Raw genomic sequence first — 22,832 nt, 5'->3', positions numbered from 1 at the left:
ACAATGGACCTGTGTAGAACAAAGAAGAACATGAGTTAAATAATAACATTCTCTGTTAACCTTCTCTCACAATCTTACATATGCTTCAGTTTTGTTAAACTTGTTCAGTTACTCTCCAATCAACAATCCACCAACTTTCCATTAACCCTTGTTCTACACAGTTACAGTGCATATTTATCTTTACTTTCCCACATCTTCCTCTGCAAATGCTCTATAATGAGCAATATTTGCAGCCTTTTTATATCAGATTTATAACATTTATACATTTTTTCTTCTGAATAAGGGTTAGTTTTGTGTTCTTTTGAACAAAATCTCAGGAAATTGTTAATGTCTTCTTCTTGTCAGTTTCATGAAGATGAAGCCTTTCACAGCCTTGCTCCAAATGCAGAACAAACAGCCGGATTCCACTGGTGAAGTGCTGAAGTCACAGCGTCACTCATTTAAAACATGGCAGCATTTGACTGAATGCAGCATTGAGGCGACCTGGTCATTCTAAGACAAGGGACATCATGGAGAGAATATTTCAATGGTTGGATTCATTACTCATTCAATGTAAGTTAGCTGTGGTAGAGTATTCCAGCCCGGAACATCACTGCATGAATTGCTTAGGTCAGTGTCTCAGACACAATGATCATCAGCTGATTTATTAATAACTTCCTACAGCCTACTGCTTGGCAGTGGGGACATTAACTAGAGGGTAGAGATCTTAGATAATTGGTAAGTGGTGATCAGAGGTGAAAGGAGGAATCACTTTTGATCAAGGAGTTGTCAGGATCTGAAATCTACTGATAGAACATGATTGGGGAACAAGAGAAGATCCAGGGAAAGGAAGATCTGTTTGGCCCATCAGTCTCACTCCACTGGAGATCAATAGATTCATTCCCACATTAGGTTAGTTCATACACCTTCCAGAACTGTCCCTGGAAAAACATCAAGTATCAAGCAATCTATTATCTCCACATCCTTCCATGCTCCTTCTGAGTAGAGTTCACTGCAACCTTTTTTTGGACAGTGACCATGATTCTAAATTGAACCCAATCCTTACAAATGGATTGCAAACTTTCCAGAGTCAGTGACAGAGAAAGATCTTCCCCCACGATGGGAAATGGATGAGAAAAAGACCAGGACAATTGTATGTATGAGTGCGTTCATCATAAGCTGTAGCTGATGAAGTATTCACCTGAAAATTACATTGTAATTGTTGTTATTGTTAATATTTATTGAGATCTGATTTCATGAAAAACTTCATGGGAACATAAATGTTTTAGGCAGCCTCTGTTTCTCAGTGTTCAGTTACAGAGGAACATTCCACAGTCACACTTAAAGCTCACAAGACATTCCTGTGGTTTCCCAATCATCATATTCAAATCTGTCAGTGATTGGTTTGCAGAATTTTTTATGCAGGTGGGTCCAGCCAATTGGGTTTGACTTCAATGGTTCTTGAAACCTCCAATATCTAAGACCTGCACATAAATAGGGGTGTCTCAGGATTGGAAATCTATTCGACACAGAGAGCTGGAAGAGAGAGAGGTGGGAGTGGCAGCAGGATATCCCTACCTTCACTGAGAAACCTGACACTAATGATGAATTATTTTCTTGTGTTTCAGGTCTGAGGGAAGAAACATGATGCTGGTGCAGGTTTTGGTGGTGATCACACTGCTTGTCAGTGATGTGGCAGGTAAGGCCCATTGATTCAAGGAACTTTACAGATATATATCTGTGTTGGGACTGTGGGACATGGGAATCTGTGGGCATTGGGTCCGGTTGGGGTATGGTAGGAAATGTCTTGTTTGGGACATTCAACTTTGAGCTATTGAGATGGAAGATGAGTCAGAGACTCTCCTAGAGATCAGGAGACAAAGACATCAGATTACATCAAGACTGATGCATAGTGGACAGTGAGGAATGTTATCAAATCTTGCAGCATGATCTGAACCAGCTGGGAAACTAGACTGAAAAATAGCAGGTAGATTTACGGTAGACAAGTGTGAGGTGTTGTACTTTGGGAGGATCTGAGTTACAGGAATAGGTTCAATTGGCTAGGACATCATGCCCTGGAGCACAGGAGAATGAGGGGAAATGTCAGAGAAGAATACCAAACGATAATGACCATAGATGGGGTGAGTGCCTGCAGGCTTGTTACCCTGGGGGTGGGTGAGAGTAGAACCAGAGGTCAGAGGTTTAGGGTGAAGGATGAAATATTTATGGGAAATCTGAAGGGTAACTATTTCTGAGGGTGGTACATGTGCGGATTGAGCTGTCAGCTGAAGTGGCAGATTTGGATTCAATTGCAACATTTTAGAGAAGTTTGGATTGGTATTTAGATGAGATTGATATGGAGGGTTGTAGTTTAGATGCAAGTAGGTAGGACTAGGCAGAGAATCAGAAAGATACAGAGCAGATGTGCTGAAAATATTTCTCTCCATCACCATAAATCCTGTGAACAACTAGTTGTATCCATCCCTTTGGCTTTTGACCCTCTGCAGAGCTTGTCTTGGAAGTCCATGCTCCCACTGCTTACTATCCCACCATTCCCCATAAGTACCCATGTATTGTTAGATCCCAACAAGTGCATGGCCACATTCTCTCAGGATTGATTTCCACTTCCACTTTTGTTCCTACCTGACCAATCAACAGATGTCTTCCTGTAACCTAATCATTGGTCTCTTTTGTCTACAAAAATGTCAGCTTTAGAATCATCAGCAAACATCTTCATTGTCAAAGTCAAAGAAACGTTATTCTCAAATTATGCATAGGTCAGCGATTGCTACCCTGATTATCATTTTCTTGCAGTCAATAAAAACACAATTGAATTTATGACAAATTTTATGTATTTTAAGTCAGATGAACAACAAAGTTGCAAAAGAAGAGAAACTGTGTAGAATACTGAGAACATGAATTGTAGAATCACACTTGTGCAGACACCCTTTCGAGGTCGGTAGGTTGTGGAATGAGTTCAGAGTTGAGGTGTTTTACATTATCCATGCTAGTTCAGGAGCCTGAGGTTTGCAGGGTAATAACTGTTCATAAACCTGGTGGTGTGGTGCTGTTTGTGTGAAGGTTGAAGCAAGAAGAGAGCATGACCTGGATAGTGGGTGGTGGGGTCTTGAAAATGGATTCATATTTCTTATGGCAGCAATCCTGGTTAATGTGCTAGATTTTCAGGTGGGCTTTTCCTGTGATGAACTGAGCTGTATCCACAACTTTCTGTAGTTTTTTAGAAAACCAGTCAGGATCCTCTCCTGTATGCATCTATAACAGTTTGTCAAAGTCTAGCTGACAGACCAAATCTATGCAAAATTCTAAGAAAGTAGAGGTCCTGTCATGTATCACACATTCTTCCAATACTAATCCTGAGCCAATCTATAATTTTACATTGAAGTCAACAGGTTGTACAACAAGAAAGCCATTGGCCATCATATCCATGTCAACCATCAAGTACAATTCTCCTCACCCCCTTCACCTCACTTGGCCTGTAGCCATCCATCGTGCCATTGTGATTGAAGTGTTTTTCCAATGTTTGCAATTGCTGTGAGAGTACCCACCTCTCCCACCATCTCAGGAAGTGAATCCTAAATGGCATTCATACTTTTGGTGAAGAAAATCTTTAGATCCCCTTTGAAATTCTTATCCCTCACCTTAAACCATGTCCTCTCATTTTAGAAGTCTCTGTACTGGTGAATATTTTCTCACCACCACCCAAATGATGCCCCTCATTATACTGTGGATCTCTATCAAGTCTTCATTCAGCCTCCTCTACTCCAGGGAAACAAACCAATTCCATCCAGTCCCTTCTCGAATCTGAAACACTCCACCTCGCATGTCCCAGTGACTCTCCTCTGCACTCTCTCCTGTGCAATAATAAACTCCAGGTGTGAACTGAACAAAATGTTTCATAAATTTGTTTCTCTTAGATCGACTTGAATCAACTGAATGAGACTTTCTCAAACATTTTGTTAAAATCCATGTTTACCACATGAAACCTTCTATCCTTACTGATACTTAATTATAGCCTCCAAAAATTCAATTTCTCGTCAGGTAAAACCATCTCTTTACAAAATGTTTTATCCTAGATTAACCTGCGAAACATGAAATATGGATTTGTTCCATCCCTCAGAACTGTTTGTAAACATTTCCCACCACCAGTGTCCGACAGTCATTTGTTGTTGTCAGGTTTAACCAGTGTCCCTGTTACAAAGAATGGTGTCCGTCCAGAAAGCCCTCAGTCCCCTGGGGCCATGATGTGGGTAAAGAGCACTGGCCATCTTCTGCAAATCCACAGTGTGTCTGGTGTTGTGACTAATGGAAATTGTTTCATTATTCTATCTGTTTTAAGGCTCAATTCCTACCGAACACAATGAGAATGACCCCTTGGAGTTGCTCGATCGATGGAGCTTACCTCAACTAACCCAAGGACGTTGTGATGAAAACTGGTATTATTATCCTGATGTAGACTCCTGTTATCGGTATTACAGTCACCAAAAGACATGGAAAGAAGCTGAGGTAAGCCCCTGAAACCCAGCAATTGTGCAGCAAGCCCTGGAGAATGTTGGGCTCTGCTGGTTTATTCCCATTAACTCACAGCACAGCCTCTAGCTGAATTGTCAATGATGGGTTCTTGAGTTACAGGGTGAGCTTCACTGTGGTTGTGGGCTCCGGTTCCTATCAGTCAGATCAATGAGTGAAAAACTGGGAAATAAAGACCATAAAACCATAAGATCATAAGTCAGGCCATTCAGCCCATCAAATCCGCTCCACTATTCCATCGTTGGCTGATTTGTCATCCCTCTCAAACCCATTCTCCTGCCTTCTCCCTGTAACCCTCAAAACCCTGATTAATCAATGAACTATCAACCCTCACCTTAAATATGCCAGGTTACTTTGTCTGGAAAGCTGTCTGAATTCCAGATTCACCACCCTCTGGCTAAAGAAATTTGTCCTCATCTCTGTTCCAAATCCCTGTCCCACAACCGTGAAGTAGTGCCCTCTAGTCCTCAACTCCTTCACTACTGGATACATCCTCTCTACATCAATTGCATCTCGGCACTTCAAGACTTGATAGGATTCAATGAGACCTCCTTTCTTTCTTCTGAACTCCAGTGAATAACGGCCCAAAAAATCAAATGTTACTCCTTCATTTCTGGCATCATTCTCATGAACCTCCTTTGGATGCTCTCAAATCACAGTGCATCTTTTCTAAGAAAGGAGGACCTAAACCAGGGGTGGGCAAACTTTTTGACTTGAGGGCCACAAAGAGTTCTAAAATTTAACAGAGGGGCCGGACCAGGAGCAGATGGACAGAGTGTTTTGGTAATACACCTCATAAGAGAAAATAAAATATCATGGGATATGTAGAAAGCATGTGCTTTAATTTCAATTGAAAATGAACAAATGCATTACAACAAAATATCTGTCTTTGAAGTCCCATGGTATTTAGCTATTTATTGAAATGACTTTTAAAACACTGAAAATTAAATGAATAAAATACAGCTTTTTTAATAGTAACTGTTATTATTTTAAAGCACTGAAAATTCTGTTATCCTTCAAGATATTATCATCATCACTCTCCTCCTGACTGTCTTTATTTCAAAAACGGTAGGAGATGCAGGTCTACTTGTCCTTCTCCTTCTTATTCAATTGTCCCCTGTGCCAAAACTCAACAATGACACGCACAATGACAGAACAGTGAGAGCGCGCCGGTATGCGGAGCTCTGTGCTCGCAAATCCCCGCAGGCTATCTCCCTTAGCCAGAACGCTGGCTAATTGTGAGCCGGTTCGGATGTGCCAGGAAATGGGTCGCCACAAGGTCACAAAGTAAAGCGCAAATGTGGAGTAATACGCTGCACCTCAACAAAGGTCAATGTATATAGAGTGCGTCATCTATTGGGAAAATGCCAGAATTGCGGGGAAGAAACCTTAACAAGGTTTATTAATATAATTTCATCAAGTTCTGCGGGCCGGATTAAAAAGTTTAACGGGCTGCATATGGCCCACGGGCCGTAGTTTGCCCATGCCTGACCTAAACTGTTCAATACTCAAAGTTCAGTCTGACCAATGTCTTGTAAGTCCTCAGTATTTCATCCTTGCTTTTGTATTCCAGTCCTCTTTAAATGAATGTTATCATTGCATTTGCCTTGCTTACCACTGACTCAATCTGCGAGTTAACCTTTAGGGAATCCTGCATGACTACTCCCTCCTCCCTTGCAGCTCTGATGTTTGAATGTTCTCCCCAGTTAGACTACAGTCCACATCTTTATTCCTTCTGCCAAAGTGCATGATCATGCCTGTCCTCCTCTGTATTCTATCTGCCACTTCTATGCCCTTGCCCCAACCCATCTAAGTCCTTCTGTACACATCCAGCTTCCTGAGCACTATCAGCCCCTCCACCTATTTTCATATCATCCACAAACTTGGCTACATATCCATGAATTCCACCTCTGTGCACACCACTGGTCACCAGCAGCCAACCAGAAACGGCCCCTGTTATGCCTCCTGTCAGTCAATCTTCTATCCATGCTAGAACATTTCTTCTATTACCACAGACACTTATCATGTTAGGCAGCCTCATGTGCAGAATATCCTTCTGAAAATCCAAAGAAACAACATGCACTGAGTCTCCTTTGAGTATCCAGCCTGTTATTTCCTAAAAGAATTCCAACAGATTTGTCAGACAATACTTCCCCTTTAGAAAACCAGACTGACTTTGGCCTATTTTATTATGTGCTTTTAAGTACCTCAGAAGCTCGTTTTTAATGAGAGACTCCAATATCTTTCCAACCACTGTTCAGGATAATATCCGCAGTACCAATTCTCAAGCCACACATTCATGTGCCAATTCATCCTATACTTACCACCCCACCCCCACCGTCATGTGGCACTGGCAGCAATCCAGAGATCACTACCCTGGAGGTTCTGTTTTTTAGATTTCTGCCTAACCCCCTATATTCTCTTTTCAGGAACTCCTCATTTTTCTTATCTCTGTCTTTGGTACCAATATGTTGCACAACTTCTGGCTGTTCACCCTCCCCCTTTAGAATGCCATGACCCAGTCTGAGACACCTCTAACCCTGGCAACTGGGAGGCAACGTACTGTCTGGGTGTTTTTTTCAGGTCCACAGAATCTGCTTTCAGCTCTTCTAAAATGGAATCCCCTATCACTACTGCACTCCTCTTGACCCCCATCCCTTCTGAACCACAGAGACAGACTCAGTGCCAGAGACCTGGTTGCTGCAGCTTCCACTTGATAGTTTATCCTACCCCATGCCCCAGCCCCGAGAGTAAACAAATCAATCTACTTATTATAGGGGATCAGACACAGGATAATTTAGGAGAAACTCCACAACCAGTGGAGTTAACACAGTGTTTCTTTTGACACCAAACACTGTGAAGAAAAATATGTCTGTTTAAGGAAATTCCTAACAACAGGTCAGATGATTTGCTGAGGGCCCAGTGTGAGGATTAAAGATAATGATACTCTTTTATTTATAGGAGTTCTGCAATCAACTCCCTCATTATGGAAATCTGGCAACCGTGACCTCAGATGAACACAACGCTTTCATTTCTAGGGTGATCAGTGCTGTGAATAGTGGGAACCCATGGGCGTGGATTGGCCTGAATGACATATGGCAGGTAAAGTTCATGATGACGTGTTACACTGTTACCACAGATAGAATTACACTGGACAACATGCTGAGTAACTCGGATGTGGCAGTGCGAGCGTGAAGTTACTGGGTGTATCCGAATGATCCAGGGACATGAGTTTGAATCCCATTCCAGCATCCAGGGAACTTGTAAATAAAGTATAATACATATATAAATATATATGTAAATACATCCAAGTGAATAAAATGCAGTAAATCCAATAATTCCCCAGTGTGGCCTCACTGTGACTCCAGTGTGTAGAATCTTAGCTGCTGTATGAAATAGTCAGACAATGATCAGGGAAGGACAATAAATGCTGGTTATTCACAAAGTCACTGTGTCCTGGGAACAAATAAATTCCAAATGTTTATGTCCCTCTTTATCTCCACATGAGCTTTCTCTCTCCCTCTCCTTCATTTGACATGATCTATATGGCTTTCCTTTCTCCATCTTTTCCTCACCGAACATTGACCCCTGTGAGTCACATCCTAAACAGTCTGGAGAAAAGGGTTTCTCTCGAGCAGCCTGTTAGTGGGAACCAAACTGAATTGATGGAGGAAAGGGTGGTTGGCTTTCAAATAGAGGAAGCTTGGACACAGAGTGAAAGGGAGGATAGGCAGATGATACAGAAGGGACGTGCTCAGAACGATAGTTTGAGATGGGTCTATTTTAATGCGAGAAGTATTATGAATAAAGCGGATGAGCTTAGAGTGTGGATCAGCATTTGGAGCTATGATGTTGTGGCCATTACAGAGACTTGGATGGTGCAGGGGCAGGAATGACTACTTCAAGTGTCAGGCTTTATTTGTTTCAGAAAGGACAGGGAGGGAGGCAAAAGAGGTGGGGTGTGGAATTGGAAACAGATGTTCTCAGGGAAATATATGGAAGAAAAGTGGCAACTGTTCAGGGGATATTTGTGTGGGGTTCTGAGTAGGTAAATTCCAATGAGACATGGAAAGGATAGTAGGGTGCAAGATCCGTGGTGCACAAAGGCTGTTGTAAATCTAGTCAAGAAGAAAAGAAGAGCTTATAAAAGGTTCAAAAAACTAGGAAACTATAAGACTATAAGGCTAGCAGGAAGGAGCTTAAGAATGAAATTAGGAGAGCCAGAAGGGGCCATGGAAAGGCCTTGGCGGAAAGGATTAAGAAAAACCCCGAGACACTCTACAAGTATGTGAAGAGCAAGAGGATAAGATGTGAGAGAATAGGACCAATCAAGTGCGATAGTGGAAAAGTGTGTATGTAACCAGAGGAAATAGAGGAGGTACTGAATGAATACTGTGCTTCACTATTCACTGCGGAAAAGGATTCTGGTGATTGTAGGGATGACTTGCAGTAGAGTGAAAAGCTTAAGCATGTAGATATTAAGGAAGAAGATGTGCTGGAGCTTATGGAAAGCATCAAGATGGATAAGTCACCAGGGTCGGACAGGATGTACCCCAGCCTACTGTGGGAAGTGAGGGAGGAGATTGCTGAGCCTCTGGCAATGATCTTTGCATCATCAATGAGGATGGGAGAGGTTCCAGTAGATTGGAGGGTTGTGGATGTTGTTCCCTTATTCAAGAAAGGGCGTAGGGATAGCCCAGGAAATTATATGCCAGTGAGTCTTACTTCAGTGGTTGGTAAGTTGATGGAAATGATCCTGAGAGGCAGGATTTATGAACATTTGGAGAGACATAACATGATTAGGAATAGTCAGAATGGCATTGTCAAAGGCAGGTGATGCCATATAAGCCTGATTGATTTTTTTTGAGGATGTGATTTATCACATTAATGAAGGTAGAGCCATAGATGTAGTGTATATGGATTTTAGCAAGACATTTGATAAGGTACCCCATGCAAGGCTTACTAAGAAAATAAGGAGGCATGGGATCCATGAGGACATTGCTTTGTGGATCCAAAACTCGCTTGCCCGCAGAAGGGAAAGTGTGGTTGTAGACCAGTCATACTCTGCATGGAGGCCGGTGACCAGTGGCGTGCCTCAGGGATCTGCTCTGGGACCCATACTCTTTGGGATTTTTATAAATGACCTGTATGAGGAAGTGGAGGGTTGGGTTTGTAAATTTGCTGATGACACAAAGGTTGGGGGTGTCATGGACAGTGTGAAGGGCTGTCAGATGTTACAGTTGGACATTGATAGGATGCAAAACTGGGATGCGAAGTGGCATATGGTGTTCAATTCAGGTAAGTGTGAGGTGGTTCATTTTGGTAGGTCAAATATGATGGCAGAATAAGACATTTATTGTAAGACTCTGAGCAACATGGAGGATAAGCGGGATCTTGGGATCCGAGTCCATAGTATACTCAAAGCTGCTACACAGGGTTGACTCTGTGGTTAAGAAGGCATACGATGCATTGGCCTTCATCAATCTGTGAATTGAGTTTAAGAGCTGAAAGGTAAAGTTGCAGCCATAGAGGACCCTGGTCAGACCCCATTTTGAGTATTGTGTTCAATTCTGGTTGCCTCGCTACAGGAAGGACGTGGAAACCATAGAAAGGATGCAGAGGAGATTTATAAGGATGTTGCCTGGATTGGGGAGCATGTCTTATGAGAACAGGTTGAGTGAACTCAGCCTTTTCTCCTTATAAGCATATAACAATTACAGCACGGAAACAGGCCAACTCGGCTCTTCCAGTCTGTGCCAAACGCTTACTCTTACCCAGTCCCACTGACCTGCACTCAGCCCATAACCCTCCATTCCTTTCCTCTCCATATACCTATCCAATTTTACTTTAAATGACAATACCAAACCTGCCTCTACCACTTCTACTGTGAAATCATTCCGCACAGCTACCACTCTCTGAGTAAAGAAATTCCCCCTCATGTTACCCTTAAACTTTTGCCCACTAACTCTCAAATCATGTCCTCTTGTTTGAATCCCCCTACTCTCAATGGAAAAAAGCTTATCCGCATCAACTCTATCTATCATAATTTTAAATACCTCTATCAAGTCCCCCCTCAACCTTCTACACTCTGAAGAATAAAGACCTAACTTGTTCAACTTTTCTCTGTAACTTAGGTGCTGAAACCCAAATAACATTCTAGTAAATCTCCTCTGTGCTCTCTTTATTTTATTGACATCTTTCCCATAATTCGGTGACCAGAACTGTACACAATACTCCAAATTTGGCCTCTCCAATGCCTTGTACAATTTTAACATTACATCCCAAATCCTATACTCGATGCTCTGATTTATAAAGGCCAGCATACCAAAAGCTTTCTTCACCACCCTATCCAAATGAGATTCCACCTTCAGGGAACTATGCATCATTATTCCTAGATCACTCTGTCCTACTGCATTCCTCAATGCCCAACCATTTACCATGTAGGACTAATCCTATTTTGATTAGTCCTACCAAAATGTAGTACCTCACACTTATCAGCATTAAACTCCATCTGCCATCTTTCAGCCCACTCTTCTAACTGGCCTAAATCTCTCTGCAAGCTTTGAAAATCTACTTCATTATCCACAACACCACCTATCTTAGTATTATCTGCATACTTACTAATCCAATTTACCACCCCATCATCCAAATCATTAATGTATATGACAAACAACATTGGACCCAGTACAAATCCTTGAGGCACACTACTAGTCACTGGCCTCCAACCTGATAAATAGTTATCCACTACTTCTCTCTGACATCTCCCATCCAGCCACTGTTGAATCCATTTTACTACTTCAATATTAATACCGAAAGATTGAACCTTCCTAACTAACCTTCCGTGTGGAACCTTGTCAAAGGCCTTACTGAATTCCAAATAGAGAACATTCACTGCTTTACCCTCGTCAACTTTCCTAGTAACCTCTTCAAAAAATTCAATAAGATTTGTCAAACATGACCTTCCATGCACAAATCCATATTGACAGTTCCTAATCAGACCCTGGCTATCCAGATAATTATATATACCATCTCTAAGTATACTTTCCATTAATTTACCCACCACTGACTTCAAACTTACAGGCCTATAATTGCTAGGTTTACTTTTAGAACCCTTTCTAAACAATAAAACAATATGCCAATCCTCTGGCACCATCCCTGTTTCTAATGACATTTGAAACATTTCTGTCAGAGCCATGTTATTTCGACACTAACCTCCCTCAAGGTCCTAGGGAATATCCTGTCAGGATCCAGAGATTTATCCACTTTTATATTCCTTAAAAGCGCCAGTACTTCCTCCTGTTTAATCGTCATAGTTTCCATAACTTCCCGACTTGTTTCCCTTACCTTACACAATTCAATATCCTTCTCCTGAGTGAATATCAAAGAAAAAAATTTGTTCAAAATCTCCCCCATCTCTTTTGACTCCACACATAGCTGTCCACTCTGATTCTATAAGGGATCAATGAGCAATGGAGGACCATCATTGGAGCGACGGAGGATGAGAAGTGACCTGATAGAGGTGTACAAGATGATGAGAGGCATTGATCGTGCGAATAGTCCAAGACTTTACCCCAGGGCTGAAATGGCTAGTACGAGAGGGCATAGTTTTAAGGAGCTTGGAATTAGGAACAGAGGAGATGTCAGTGGTAAGTTTTTTATGCAGAGAGTGATGAATGCGTAGACTGGGTTGTTGGCGGCGGTGGTGGAGGCGGAAATGATAGGGTCTCCTGGATGGCTACACTGAGCTTAGAAAGATAGAGGGCTATGGGTAAAGCCTAGGTAGTTCTAAGGTAGGGACATCTTCGGCACAGCTTTGTGGGCCAAAGGACCTGTATTGTGCTGTAGGTTTTTTATGTTTCTATGGATTGATCAGTGACTCTCCTATATATATGATCCTGCACCTCAAGTGGAAACTTTTCTCCATGCTGAACTTGTTGAATCTTCACATTTGAAGGAGGATCCCAGTGAGCTGCTTGGCCATTCCACACACAATCATCTGGCTTCAACATCCAAGTTTTAATTGTAGCTCTGGCTCTACAGCTAGAGAAGGTAGCTATTCAGAAAGAGAGTGAGAGAGACAGAGACAGAGACAGAGAAATCAAACTCAGTCATTGAAGGATGACAACATTCAAGTTTTCTCAAACTTTATTGATAAGTATGAACTCTCATTTCTGGTCCTTTCCCTGCAAATATGTTCTCACCTTCAGTGGTGTCTCCGTACCCTATCTATACGTTGGAGACCTGAACTGTACACAGGATCTAAGTGTATCACAAATTTTCCTGCCTCCAATTCACATTTGGTTTTGTAGCTTGTGTCCATTCATGTGCAGTTCTTCTGTCCTTTTTCCCTCTAGTGTTTATGAGATCAGTCTGTGTATTTGTGCTCAATGACTCATTGTCCGAGTTGTCATTATTCATTTTCCCTGACTTTTACTCTCAGATCCAGTTTCTTTTGTTCCAAGGATTCTGTTACTTCCATGAGATTTCCCCCACCCTGACAGTCTGTCATTTAAAATCTCATTCACTGCCCTGTTTGCTCATATTCTGGTCTCACTCTGACTCGGGTACAGCTCCTCCTTGTACCATTAAGTGACAGGTTACTGAACGATCCCACAGGAATAATCACTGATTTATGTCCCACAGGAAGGGGATTTCACATGGAGTGATGGAACATGCTACAATTATAGAAAATGGGGTCCCAATGAACCCAATAATCATGGCAATGAAGACTGTACACACATTCATTTTTTTTCGGGTAAGTGTAACAGTGAGAGAAATGTTATTTTTTGAAGTTCATTTCAGACGCAGTATTGAAGAGGCCTGTCACAACAGAAGGAATTGACCAACCCCATGCTTAGCAGAACTGGACTCATTGCCCAGTTAGAGGAGGATAAATGGGATGTATTGCAGGGGTCAGGGGAACAGACAGTGTCTGAAGATGAAAAAAGACTCTTCCTGTGCTGGGAATCTGAGATAAAACCTGTATTTTCACAAAGCACTCATCAGGTCAGGCAGCAACTAGGGAGGTGTTGATCATAGTGAAAGAGGTTATTATAGATTACAGGGGGATCTTCTTCAGTTCAGAAATTGGGCCAGGGAGGGAGAACTGATTCATTTTGGAAATTCAATCTGGTCTATGTATGGTCAGGCATTCTGGATTACAGTGGGACAGAGGAACAGAGGAGCACATGTGCATGGTTCATTGACAGCAGCTTCACAGGTAGAAAGAGTGCTGAAAAAGGCTTTTAGCACACCAGTCTTCATCAGAAAGGACAGAGAAAGTATTTAGAAGGATGTTGCCAGGAGTAGAGGGATGGGGTTGAAGGGAGATATTGGCCAGAATGGGCCCCTATTCCTCAGCATATCTGAGTCCAGTCCAACATCTTGAGATGACCTGAACAAGATGTTTAGAAGTATGAGAGGCATAGAAAAGATGGATGGTAAGTCTATTCCCCAGTTTAGGGGAGGAGAAAATTAGGAGGCATAGATTTAGGTTTGAGGGGAATGATTTTAAAGAGAACAGAGGACAACTTCTTCAATCAGACTGAGGTGAGAATATGGAATGAGCTACCAGCCTCAATGATTGAGGCTGGATTAGTATTCTCATATTAAAAGGACTCGGAACAGTACAGAGAGGGATGGGTTTAGATTGGTACAGGCCAAATGCAGGAAATTGAGTCCAGACAGGTGGAAATCATGCTTGACGTGGACTTACTGAGCTGAAACACCTCTATCCATGATGTATTGTTCTGTGACCCTGTGATTCTAACACTGAGCTGGTGAGGCAGCATCTACAGAAAGAGAAAAGAGATAACATCTCCTTCAATGACTTTCCTGTTTCTCTCACTATACATGCTGCCTGACCTACTGAGTATTTCAAGAATTATTTTCAGATTTTCACCCTCTGCAATAAAAAGCTGATGGACTAACAGGTCAATTTGGATTCCTTTTCTCTGTTTCAAGGTTCTGAAAAGTGGAATGATTTTCCCTGTGACAGGAGTCATGGTTTTGTTTGTTCGTACAAACTGCACTGAGATTGGAAGACTCCAGAACCATCCTCTCATGATTTCAAACAGTGGATTCAGTGCCTGATTTCTTTGTAGCTGCTCTCATTGTCTGTGGTCTCTGTACTCACTTAGTTTCTCAGCCAATAATAAAGAGAATTGCATCCCGAGCTGTGTGTGTTGTTGTTGTTTGAGTCCAGTTTCCAGCAGCCTTCCTGTCTCACTGTTGCTTCCTCCCCACCTCGACACTGAGTGTTGAACTGCGGGGAATTCAGCACAGACTTTGCAAAATTAACTCATTCATTTTGGCCACAATTGGTGTGCTGGGTTCTGGCAACAGCACATGAGAGTGAAATAAAGGATCTCTGTTCAATAGATAATTGACAGAAATGGGAAAGAGATGATTTCCCATAGAATTCTAGGAACTGTGACACCCCTCACAGGATTCTACTCCTGACCTTCCAACGAGATTTTCCTGTTTCCGATCACCCTGTTTCCAGATTAAAACTTCCCCAAGCGACGCGACCACATTGCAGGAGGGAAACCTCATCTGCCAAGAGATGTTGAAGGACAACAGTCATTCTTTACTCACAGAATAAACAGCATGTACTCAAGTTTGCATGAAAAACAACAGTTCGTATTCTGCCTGGGCATCACATCCTGAAACCTGGTACTATGAACATTGAATTTTCTACCTTTTGGCAAATCCTCTCCCTCTGTCCATTAGTTCTCCCCTCCAGATATGCCTGAGTCCCATCACCATGTCCCATTCCCCTCCTTAACCTTCTCCATCTGCCCATTACCCTCACTTTCTTCCAACTGCATCCCTTCTCCCATTGCTCCCATTTGCTCTCTCCACCTCCTCACTTTATTCCCTGCTCTGCCTTCATCACCTATTGGATTTAATCTCTGTCATCCCTTTATCAATTCCACGAATTTCCTTCCAGCCCCATTCACACCCTCCCATGTTCCATCTGCATACTACCTCCTACTACCTGGATCAACCTTGACAGGGGTCTTCATGAAGGGTCTCGGCCCGAAACGGCATCTATTCTCTTTTCCATAGATGCTGCCCGGCCTGTTGAGTTCCTCCAGCATCTTGTGTGTGCTGCTTGGATTTTCAGCATCTGCAGATTTTTTTGTTTGTGAGTAAAAAGAGCTACTTTTTAAATTGGAGTGGTGATTGAGATTTTAAAGGCAGAGTTTCACAGCAGTATGTCTGAGTTCAGGAGAGACCAATCAGCAAGAGGGATTCATTTAGAAAGGGCCAAGAAGAATAATTCATGTGCAAGCAGAGTGGCCATTCTTTTGGAGTGTGCCAGTCATTAGAGTGGCTTTGGCTCATCAGGCTTAAGTGAGGGTAGGCAGTGGGTGAGGTAAATTGTCTTGTAAGTTATCTTTGTTCTTTCCTCATCTATTAGAGCATAGTATAGTGAGAATAGCTCCAGGGGCAGTATTTTGTACGATATGTGGTTTTGTGGGAAGTCTGGGATCGTGTCCATGGCATTCTCAGGGGGTTGTGAGCAGCCAGATGTCTTGGTACACATTGGCACCAATGATATAGGTAGACAAGGTCCTGAAGAGAGATTTTAAGGATCCAGCTAGAAAGCTGAGAAGCAGAATCTCCAGGGTAGTAATTTCTGGATTGCTGCCCATATCATGAACCAGTGAGGGTAAGAAGCGGGTGGTTTGTCAGGTGAATGTGTGACTGTGGAATGAGTTCGGGGGCAGGGGTTCAGATTTGTGGATCATTGGGATCTCATCTGAGGAAGGTATGATGAGTACGAAAGGGACCAGTCACACCTCAACCCGAGGAGGTCCAATACCCTTGTGGAATGGTTTGCTTGAGTTGTTTAGGTGGGTTGAAACTAATTTGGCAGGGGGATGGGAAGTGGAGTGATAGTATGGAAGATGAGTAGTTGGATTACAAATGGAGGCAATGTGCAGTGAGACTCCTAGCAAGGAGAGGCTGATGAAAGGGCAAAATTGCAGTTGACAGGATGAGTTGCAACGTAAAAGGCGGACAAAATTGAAAAGGGTGAATACAGGACTAAAGGTGTTATATTTTAATGTGTGCAGTATAAGAATAAGTCTGATGAACTATAGCACAGTTACAGGTTGGCGGGTATGATGCAGGCATCACTGAATCATGGCTGAAAGATGATAGCTGGGAGCTTAATGTCCAATGATACACATTGTATTGAAAGGACGAGCAAGAAGGCAGAGGGTCTCTGTTGGTAAAAAATGAGATCAAATTATTAGTCAGGGGAGACATAGGATCAAATGGAGTTGAATAATTGTGGATAAAGCTAAAGAACTGCAAGGTTAAAAACTTCCTGATGTGAGTTGAATACAAACCCTGAAACAGTAATAAGGATGTGGCCTACAAATTACAATGGGAGACAGAAAATGCATGCCAAAAGGGCAATGTTATGATAGTAATGGGGGATTTCAATATGCAGGTAGGTTGGTGGGGATTCCAAGTGGGAGAATTTCTAAAATGCCTACAAGATGTTCTTTTAGAGCAGCTCGTGGTTGAGTACACTAGGAGATCAGCTATTCTGAATTGGGTGTTGCGCAATGAAGCGGAATTGATTAGACAGCTTAAGGTAAAACAACCCTCAAGGGATATTGATCACAATATAATTAGATTCACCCGGAAATTTGAGAAGGAGAAACTAAAGTCAGATATGTCAGTATTACAGTGCTTGGACAGGGGAACATGGACGGACAGCAGCAGAATCCCTTGGAAACCTTCACTCTATTGATCAGGCTTTGGAGACACATGTAGGATAGAATGAAGATTCTTCTGGTCAACAGGGCACTGAGTTGTGGTGTCCATTGAGGTCGTGGCTCAGACTAAGTTTGTTAATTTCATAGGGATGGTGTTTGGTTCAGAGAGGGGATTTAGGGATCGAGTTAAGCTTTAGGGACAGGAATTGAGTTCAGACCAGAATCTAGTCACCTGCTCTGCATTTGAAGACCAGCGATGTGGATAGATGATAAAAGCCGTCCAGAGACTAGGCATCCATTCCTCGCTCAAAGTCAATCAATGTAGACATGGAACATAGGACATTGGAATCTAGTGCTCCACTCCTCACTTGAAGATCAGTGATGTGGACATGGGGACAAAGGATCTCTGGAGTCTAGGCCTCCCCCACTGCAAGCTTGAAGTCCAGTAATATAGACTTATCACAAAGGACATCTGTGGATGTCAGGCTGGTAAGCACTGTGGACAAAGACTGATCATCCTACAGACATCATTCTACAGATGCACCATAGAAAACATCCTGACAAGCTGTACCACTACTTGGTACGGAAACTGCACCGCAGCTGATTGGAAGGCTCCAGAACCATTGGTGCAAAACTGAGTAACGTATCATTGGCACCAGACTACCCACCATCAAGGACGCATTTACTGAAAAGTTGTGGAAGAGGGTCTGCAACATCACAAAGGATCCCACACACCCTGGTCATGGACTGTTTGTCACACTCCCATCAGCGAGGAGGCTACATGACATCCATGCCGAGACCACCAGGTTCAAAAGCTGTTACTTTCCACAAGTAGTAAGGCTGATCAACAGCTCCACCCACTAACTCCACCACAACTGCGTTGTAACTTCAAAACATCATATTAATTCAAAGGAAGACATGGAATTCCAAAATGTAGGTGTTATTCTGTGTTTACTTTAAGTGAGGCACACATATCACGTGGTAATGTAATGATGTATGCAATTCATATAACCTGTAATGAATTATATAAACAAACAAGAATGCTTAATCAAGCAATATATATAAAAGATTATTCAAGCATTTCCTAAATATTAAATGCACAACTACTTTATTATTTCCCGTCACTCAACTTATGTACAGCTAGGCTTCACTTTATGGACATATAGTCACTCTATCCATGTAAGCTCTCTTACATATTTAAATTAATTGTGTTTTATAAATTATTATAGTATTCTTTATCTTTTGTTTTTTTTAAGTACTTCATCAGATCCAGAGTAACAATCATTTTGTTCTCCTTCACACTTGTGAACAGGAATTGACATTACACGATCTAGAATCTTGGTGGCCCACCAGGTCAGCGGGACCTCCCAGGTCAGTGGGACCTCGGACCAAATGTCCGTGCAAGCAGAAGGCATGAGAACTGTTGACCTCTGATGTATATGCACTGGTGAGTCTAGAGTTTGAGGCAATGTGTTCAGGGTCTCATCATCAGTGAGGCTGGAGTTCAGGGCTCCATCAATGGCAAGATGGAAGATTGAAGACTGAAGATCAATTGAAAGTCCAGAAGCTGAGGCCTGTGGCCCAAAGCCTGTCTGAGAGTCCACTGGGGTAGTTGGAGGCCCATTATCTGTGAGTCCACGCGTCTACATGAGGCTAGAGTCCTGGAACTCAGTCCTGGGGTTGGTGGACTGTCTATGTGTCTGAGTAAGTGGGAGGGAAGAAAGGGGGCTATTTTGCTGTTGATTTTTCTTTGCTTGTTGCGTTCTGTGTTTTTCTGCCAAGCATTGTGGTCACGGCACCAGGATGCGTCGCGACACCTGCGGTCTGCCCCCAGTACACCCTTAGTTTGTTTGTTAATACAAATGACGCATCTTGCTGTATGTTTCAATATAGATGTGATGAAAAAATGAATCAGAGTAGACTGTATAGAAGGTTCACATCCAGAGGATGTGGATGTTTACAGCAGACCGACTGTGCTACTTACTGAAATGTCAGCACAATAATATAATCGGAGTGCACTTTCCAGTCATTCTCAGGTAGAATATTCGAAACGTTCCAAGCCCTCTGCACAAGGAAATTTCTTGATCTTTAAATTCTAAAATGTTGACCCCACCCTAGTTTTAGACTTTCTGGAATGTGGAAACAGCCTCTCGTTATCCAATCCTCAGTCCCTCTCAGAATCCTGGAACCCTCAGTGAGATCACATGCATTTCTTGAGAAGTTACTGTAAGTTTAGTCCAATTTTCTCCATCCCTCTTCAATGGATATTCCCCTCATTCCAAGAATCTATCTAATAAATTGCTGGTGGACTGTTAACAAGACAATTATTTTCTTTCATAGATTTGGTGACCAAAACAACCACTGACCTCTAAATGAGTTCTCAGTGCAACACCAGAGTATCAACGAGACATCCATGCTTTTATTCTCCAAAGTCCTTCCAATGACTGATCACCTGCTATATGACTTTATAAATTCTCATTCTAACTGCTGATTATGTTTCTACATCAGCACACCACGACCCATTCAATCACCATCATTTACTGTTTCCTCACCATGTAAAATCTTCTATTTTGCTATTTCTACCATCAAACAGCACAATCTCCCATTTCCTTATGGTATAGTCCAAGTGTAGCATTTACTATTTCATCTTCAATATAAGCTAGTTCAGGAGATTGCCTGTGACCACAACTGTGGGAACAGGTCTGAAAGTTATTATACAAGTTTTAACCAGTACAAGGAAATGTCATGTTGCAGAAATGGCAGTCAACGTCCATTCCTCAAAATCTCAAAGACTCACTCCCTGAGTCACCTTGGTATAAGTCTCTTTTCCTCCATCTGTGCCCTGTTGATTGCTGCTTTTCCTCTTTGTGAATGCTTCCCCACATCCCCAATAACCCTGCCTTATATGTATAAAATCAGCCTATCATGTGGCAGTAACTCAAGGAAATGAGCATGCAGGCATGGTCAAGAGGTTCAGTTGTTGTTAAGACCATACATCAAAATGGGAAAAAATGTGATCTATGTGCCTTTGACTATGGAATGATTGTTGGCACCAGATGGGCTGGTTTGTGTGTCTCAGAAACTTTTATCTCCTGGTATTTACACCCACAACAGCCTCTAGTGTTTAGAGAAAATGATGCAAAACACAAAAAGAAAACATCCCCCAAGCAGAAGTTCTTCGGACATAAATGCCTTGTTAATGAGAGAGGTCAGAGAAGAATGGCCAGACTGTTTCAAACTAACAGGAAGGCCACAGTAACTCACATAAGCATGTGTTAGAACAGTGGTGTGCAGACAGCATTCTGAATGCATGACGTGTTGAAGCTTGAAGTGGATGGGCTACAGCATCAGAAGACCACAAACATACACTCAGTGGACACATTAGACAGTAACCGAATAAAATGAGTGTATATGAATCAATCCACCTAACTCAAAATCTCAAATTTCAAACTAAATATGTCTGAAAAGCCATATTTGAGAAATTTGTGGAGAGATTAAGGAGGTAAACAAGAGGGTAGATGAGGGTAAAGTAGTAGATGATATCTATATAGACTTTCGCAAGGCCTTTGACTGGTCATTTATGGCAGGCTGATCAGGAGAACTAACTAGCATGGGATTGGGGCGGAAGTGGATTGGATTCATAATTGGCTTCAATGTAGGAGGAATGATTGTTCAGGGTTGTTTCTTAGATCTGAAGCTGAGGTATGTGGGCTGTGAACTGGCCAATGGAGTCAATCCAAGTAAATGTGAAATATTGCATCTTGGGAGATCAAACAAGGGTAGGACTTTTACAGTAAATGTAGGTCACTGTGGAGCATTACAGTATAGGGACACCAAGGAATGCAAATGCATGGTTTGCTGAAAACAGCTTTACAGGAAGACTGATTGGGAAAGAAGGCATTTGTCATGTTGGTCTTCATCAGTCAGGGCAATGAGTACAGGAGCTGGGAAGTTATGTTTCTGTTCAGAATCAGAATCAGAATTAGGTTTATTATCACCAGCATGTGTTGTGAAATTTGTTAACTTAGCAGCAGCAGTTCAATCCAATACATAATATAGAAGAAAAAGAAAAATAATAATAAAAAAATAAGTAAATCAATTACAGTATACATATGTTGAAAAGATAAAAAATCATGCAAATTAAAATGAGATCATGTTCACAGATTCAATGTCCCTTTAGAAGTTGGATGGCAGAGAGGAAGAAGCTGTTTCTGAATCACTGAGTGTGTGCATTCAGGCTTCTGTACCTCCTGCCTGATGGTAACAGTGAGAAAGGGCATGCCCTGGGTGCTGGGGGTTCTTACTAATGGACGCTGCCTTTATGAGATACCGCTCCTTGAAGATGTTGTGGGTACTTTGTAGGCTAGTACCCAAGATAGAGCTGACTAAATTTATGATCCTCTGCAGCTTCTTTCGGTCCTGAGCAGTAGCCCACACTTCACCCCTCACCCCCCCCCCCGCCATACCTACCAGACAGTAAAGTCACCTGTCAGAGTGCTCTCCATCATACATCAAGAGCAGTTTTTCAGTGCTTTTGTTAACATACCAAATCCCTAATGAAGTATAGTCAGTGTCTTGCCTTCTTTATAGCTACATTGATATGTTGGGACTAGGTTAGGTTATACAGTGTAACAGATGGGTGGGGCGGTCCTTGGTATATTGTGTTCAGTTTTGGTAATTCTGTTGCAGTAAAGTTGTTATTAAACTAGAATGAGTGTATAAAAGATTTACCAGGATGTTGCCTGGATTGGGGGTTTCAGTTACAAGGAGAAGTTGTGTAGATGAGTACCTATAGTGTAAAGTTTTACAGTGGCAGCTCTAAGACTGGTGTTCAATTCTTGCCACTGCCAATGTCATTTGTTACTCAGTTAAACAGCACTTTTTCTTTTTTATACACTTTTAATGACTTCATTGAAACTTTGGTTAATTGGGCAGCTGCTAAATTGAACCAAATGTACTGGTCCCGATGTGAACCAATTAACCAGAACCCACGGTACAACACTCCACACTGAGATGAATTAAAAGCCATTTTATGATGGTCCTCCCAATTACTGAGCTGATCAAGATCCTCCTGTAATTTCTGACAACCTTCTTTGCCGATCTCCATTCTCATCTCTGAGTCATGAAACTATGTGTTCAAGTCAAAGGACAGAAACCAGAGCAACAAAAACAATGGTGACAATTCAGTCCAGAGCCAGAGGGATCCTGTATTACAGGAATTGCTGTGACTTCAGATCCTCTCTGCTGGTTGTAAGCTTCCCAGTTACGACTCTCCACAATTGTAGAACTTTGATACTTTTGTCAGCAGGGCCATGTCCTCACTCACGGATTTTGCCACTCTCTGGTTGTATGGGTGATATTTCTAATGTCTGTGAGTTCATGTACTTTTCTAACTTCTGTACCACCTCAGCAAGCAACTAACCTTTCATCTTCTGCAGAGCAACTACGTTAGTGAGTGTACGATTTACTTGGAGCCTCTTTCTCTGAGTAAAGTTATGTTCCTTCATTATTGCACTGCAGTACTCAATATCTGTGCCCTCTGTTCTGTCTCCACCTCAAGAATAACAC

General features: G+C 42.1%; 1 protein-coding gene across 1 annotated transcript; it reads left to right on the top strand.

The window, feature by feature from the left end:
- Positions 1-1,611: 1,611 nt before the first annotated feature.
- On the top strand, positions 1,612-14,627 carry LOC132403452 (C-type lectin-like). Its single transcript, XM_059986856.1, has 5 exons — positions 1,612-1,678; positions 4,337-4,503; positions 7,489-7,629; positions 13,171-13,282; positions 14,491-14,627. Exons 1-5 carry the CDS (start codon positions 1,624-1,626, stop codon positions 14,559-14,561), a joined length of 546 nt encoding a protein of 181 aa, XP_059842839.1. The 5' UTR covers positions 1,612-1,623; the 3' UTR covers positions 14,562-14,627.
- The last annotated feature ends 8,205 nt before the right edge of the window (positions 14,628-22,832 follow it).

The sequence above is a fragment of the Hypanus sabinus genome, chromosome 13 (genome assembly GCF_030144855.1).
Source record: "Hypanus sabinus isolate sHypSab1 chromosome 13, sHypSab1.hap1, whole genome shotgun sequence".
Taxonomy (NCBI): Eukaryota; Metazoa; Chordata; class Chondrichthyes; order Myliobatiformes; family Dasyatidae; genus Hypanus; species Hypanus sabinus.
The sequence above is the reverse complement of the archived record's forward strand: the minus strand, read 5'-3'. Positions and strand labels throughout refer to the sequence as shown.

Coding starts and splice junctions, on each gene's coding strand:
- LOC132403452 (XM_059986856.1), top strand. CDS start 1,624: ATGATGCTGGTGCAGGTTTTGGTGGTGATCACACTGCTTGTCAGTGAT. Junction 1,679..4,336: donor GCTTGTCAGTGATGTGGCAG/GTAAGGCCCATT, acceptor ATCTGTTTTAAG/GCTCAATTCCTACCGAACAC. Junction 13,283..14,490: donor ACACATTCATTTTTTTTCGG/GTAAGTGTAACA, acceptor CTCTGTTTCAAG/GTTCTGAAAAGTGGAATGAT.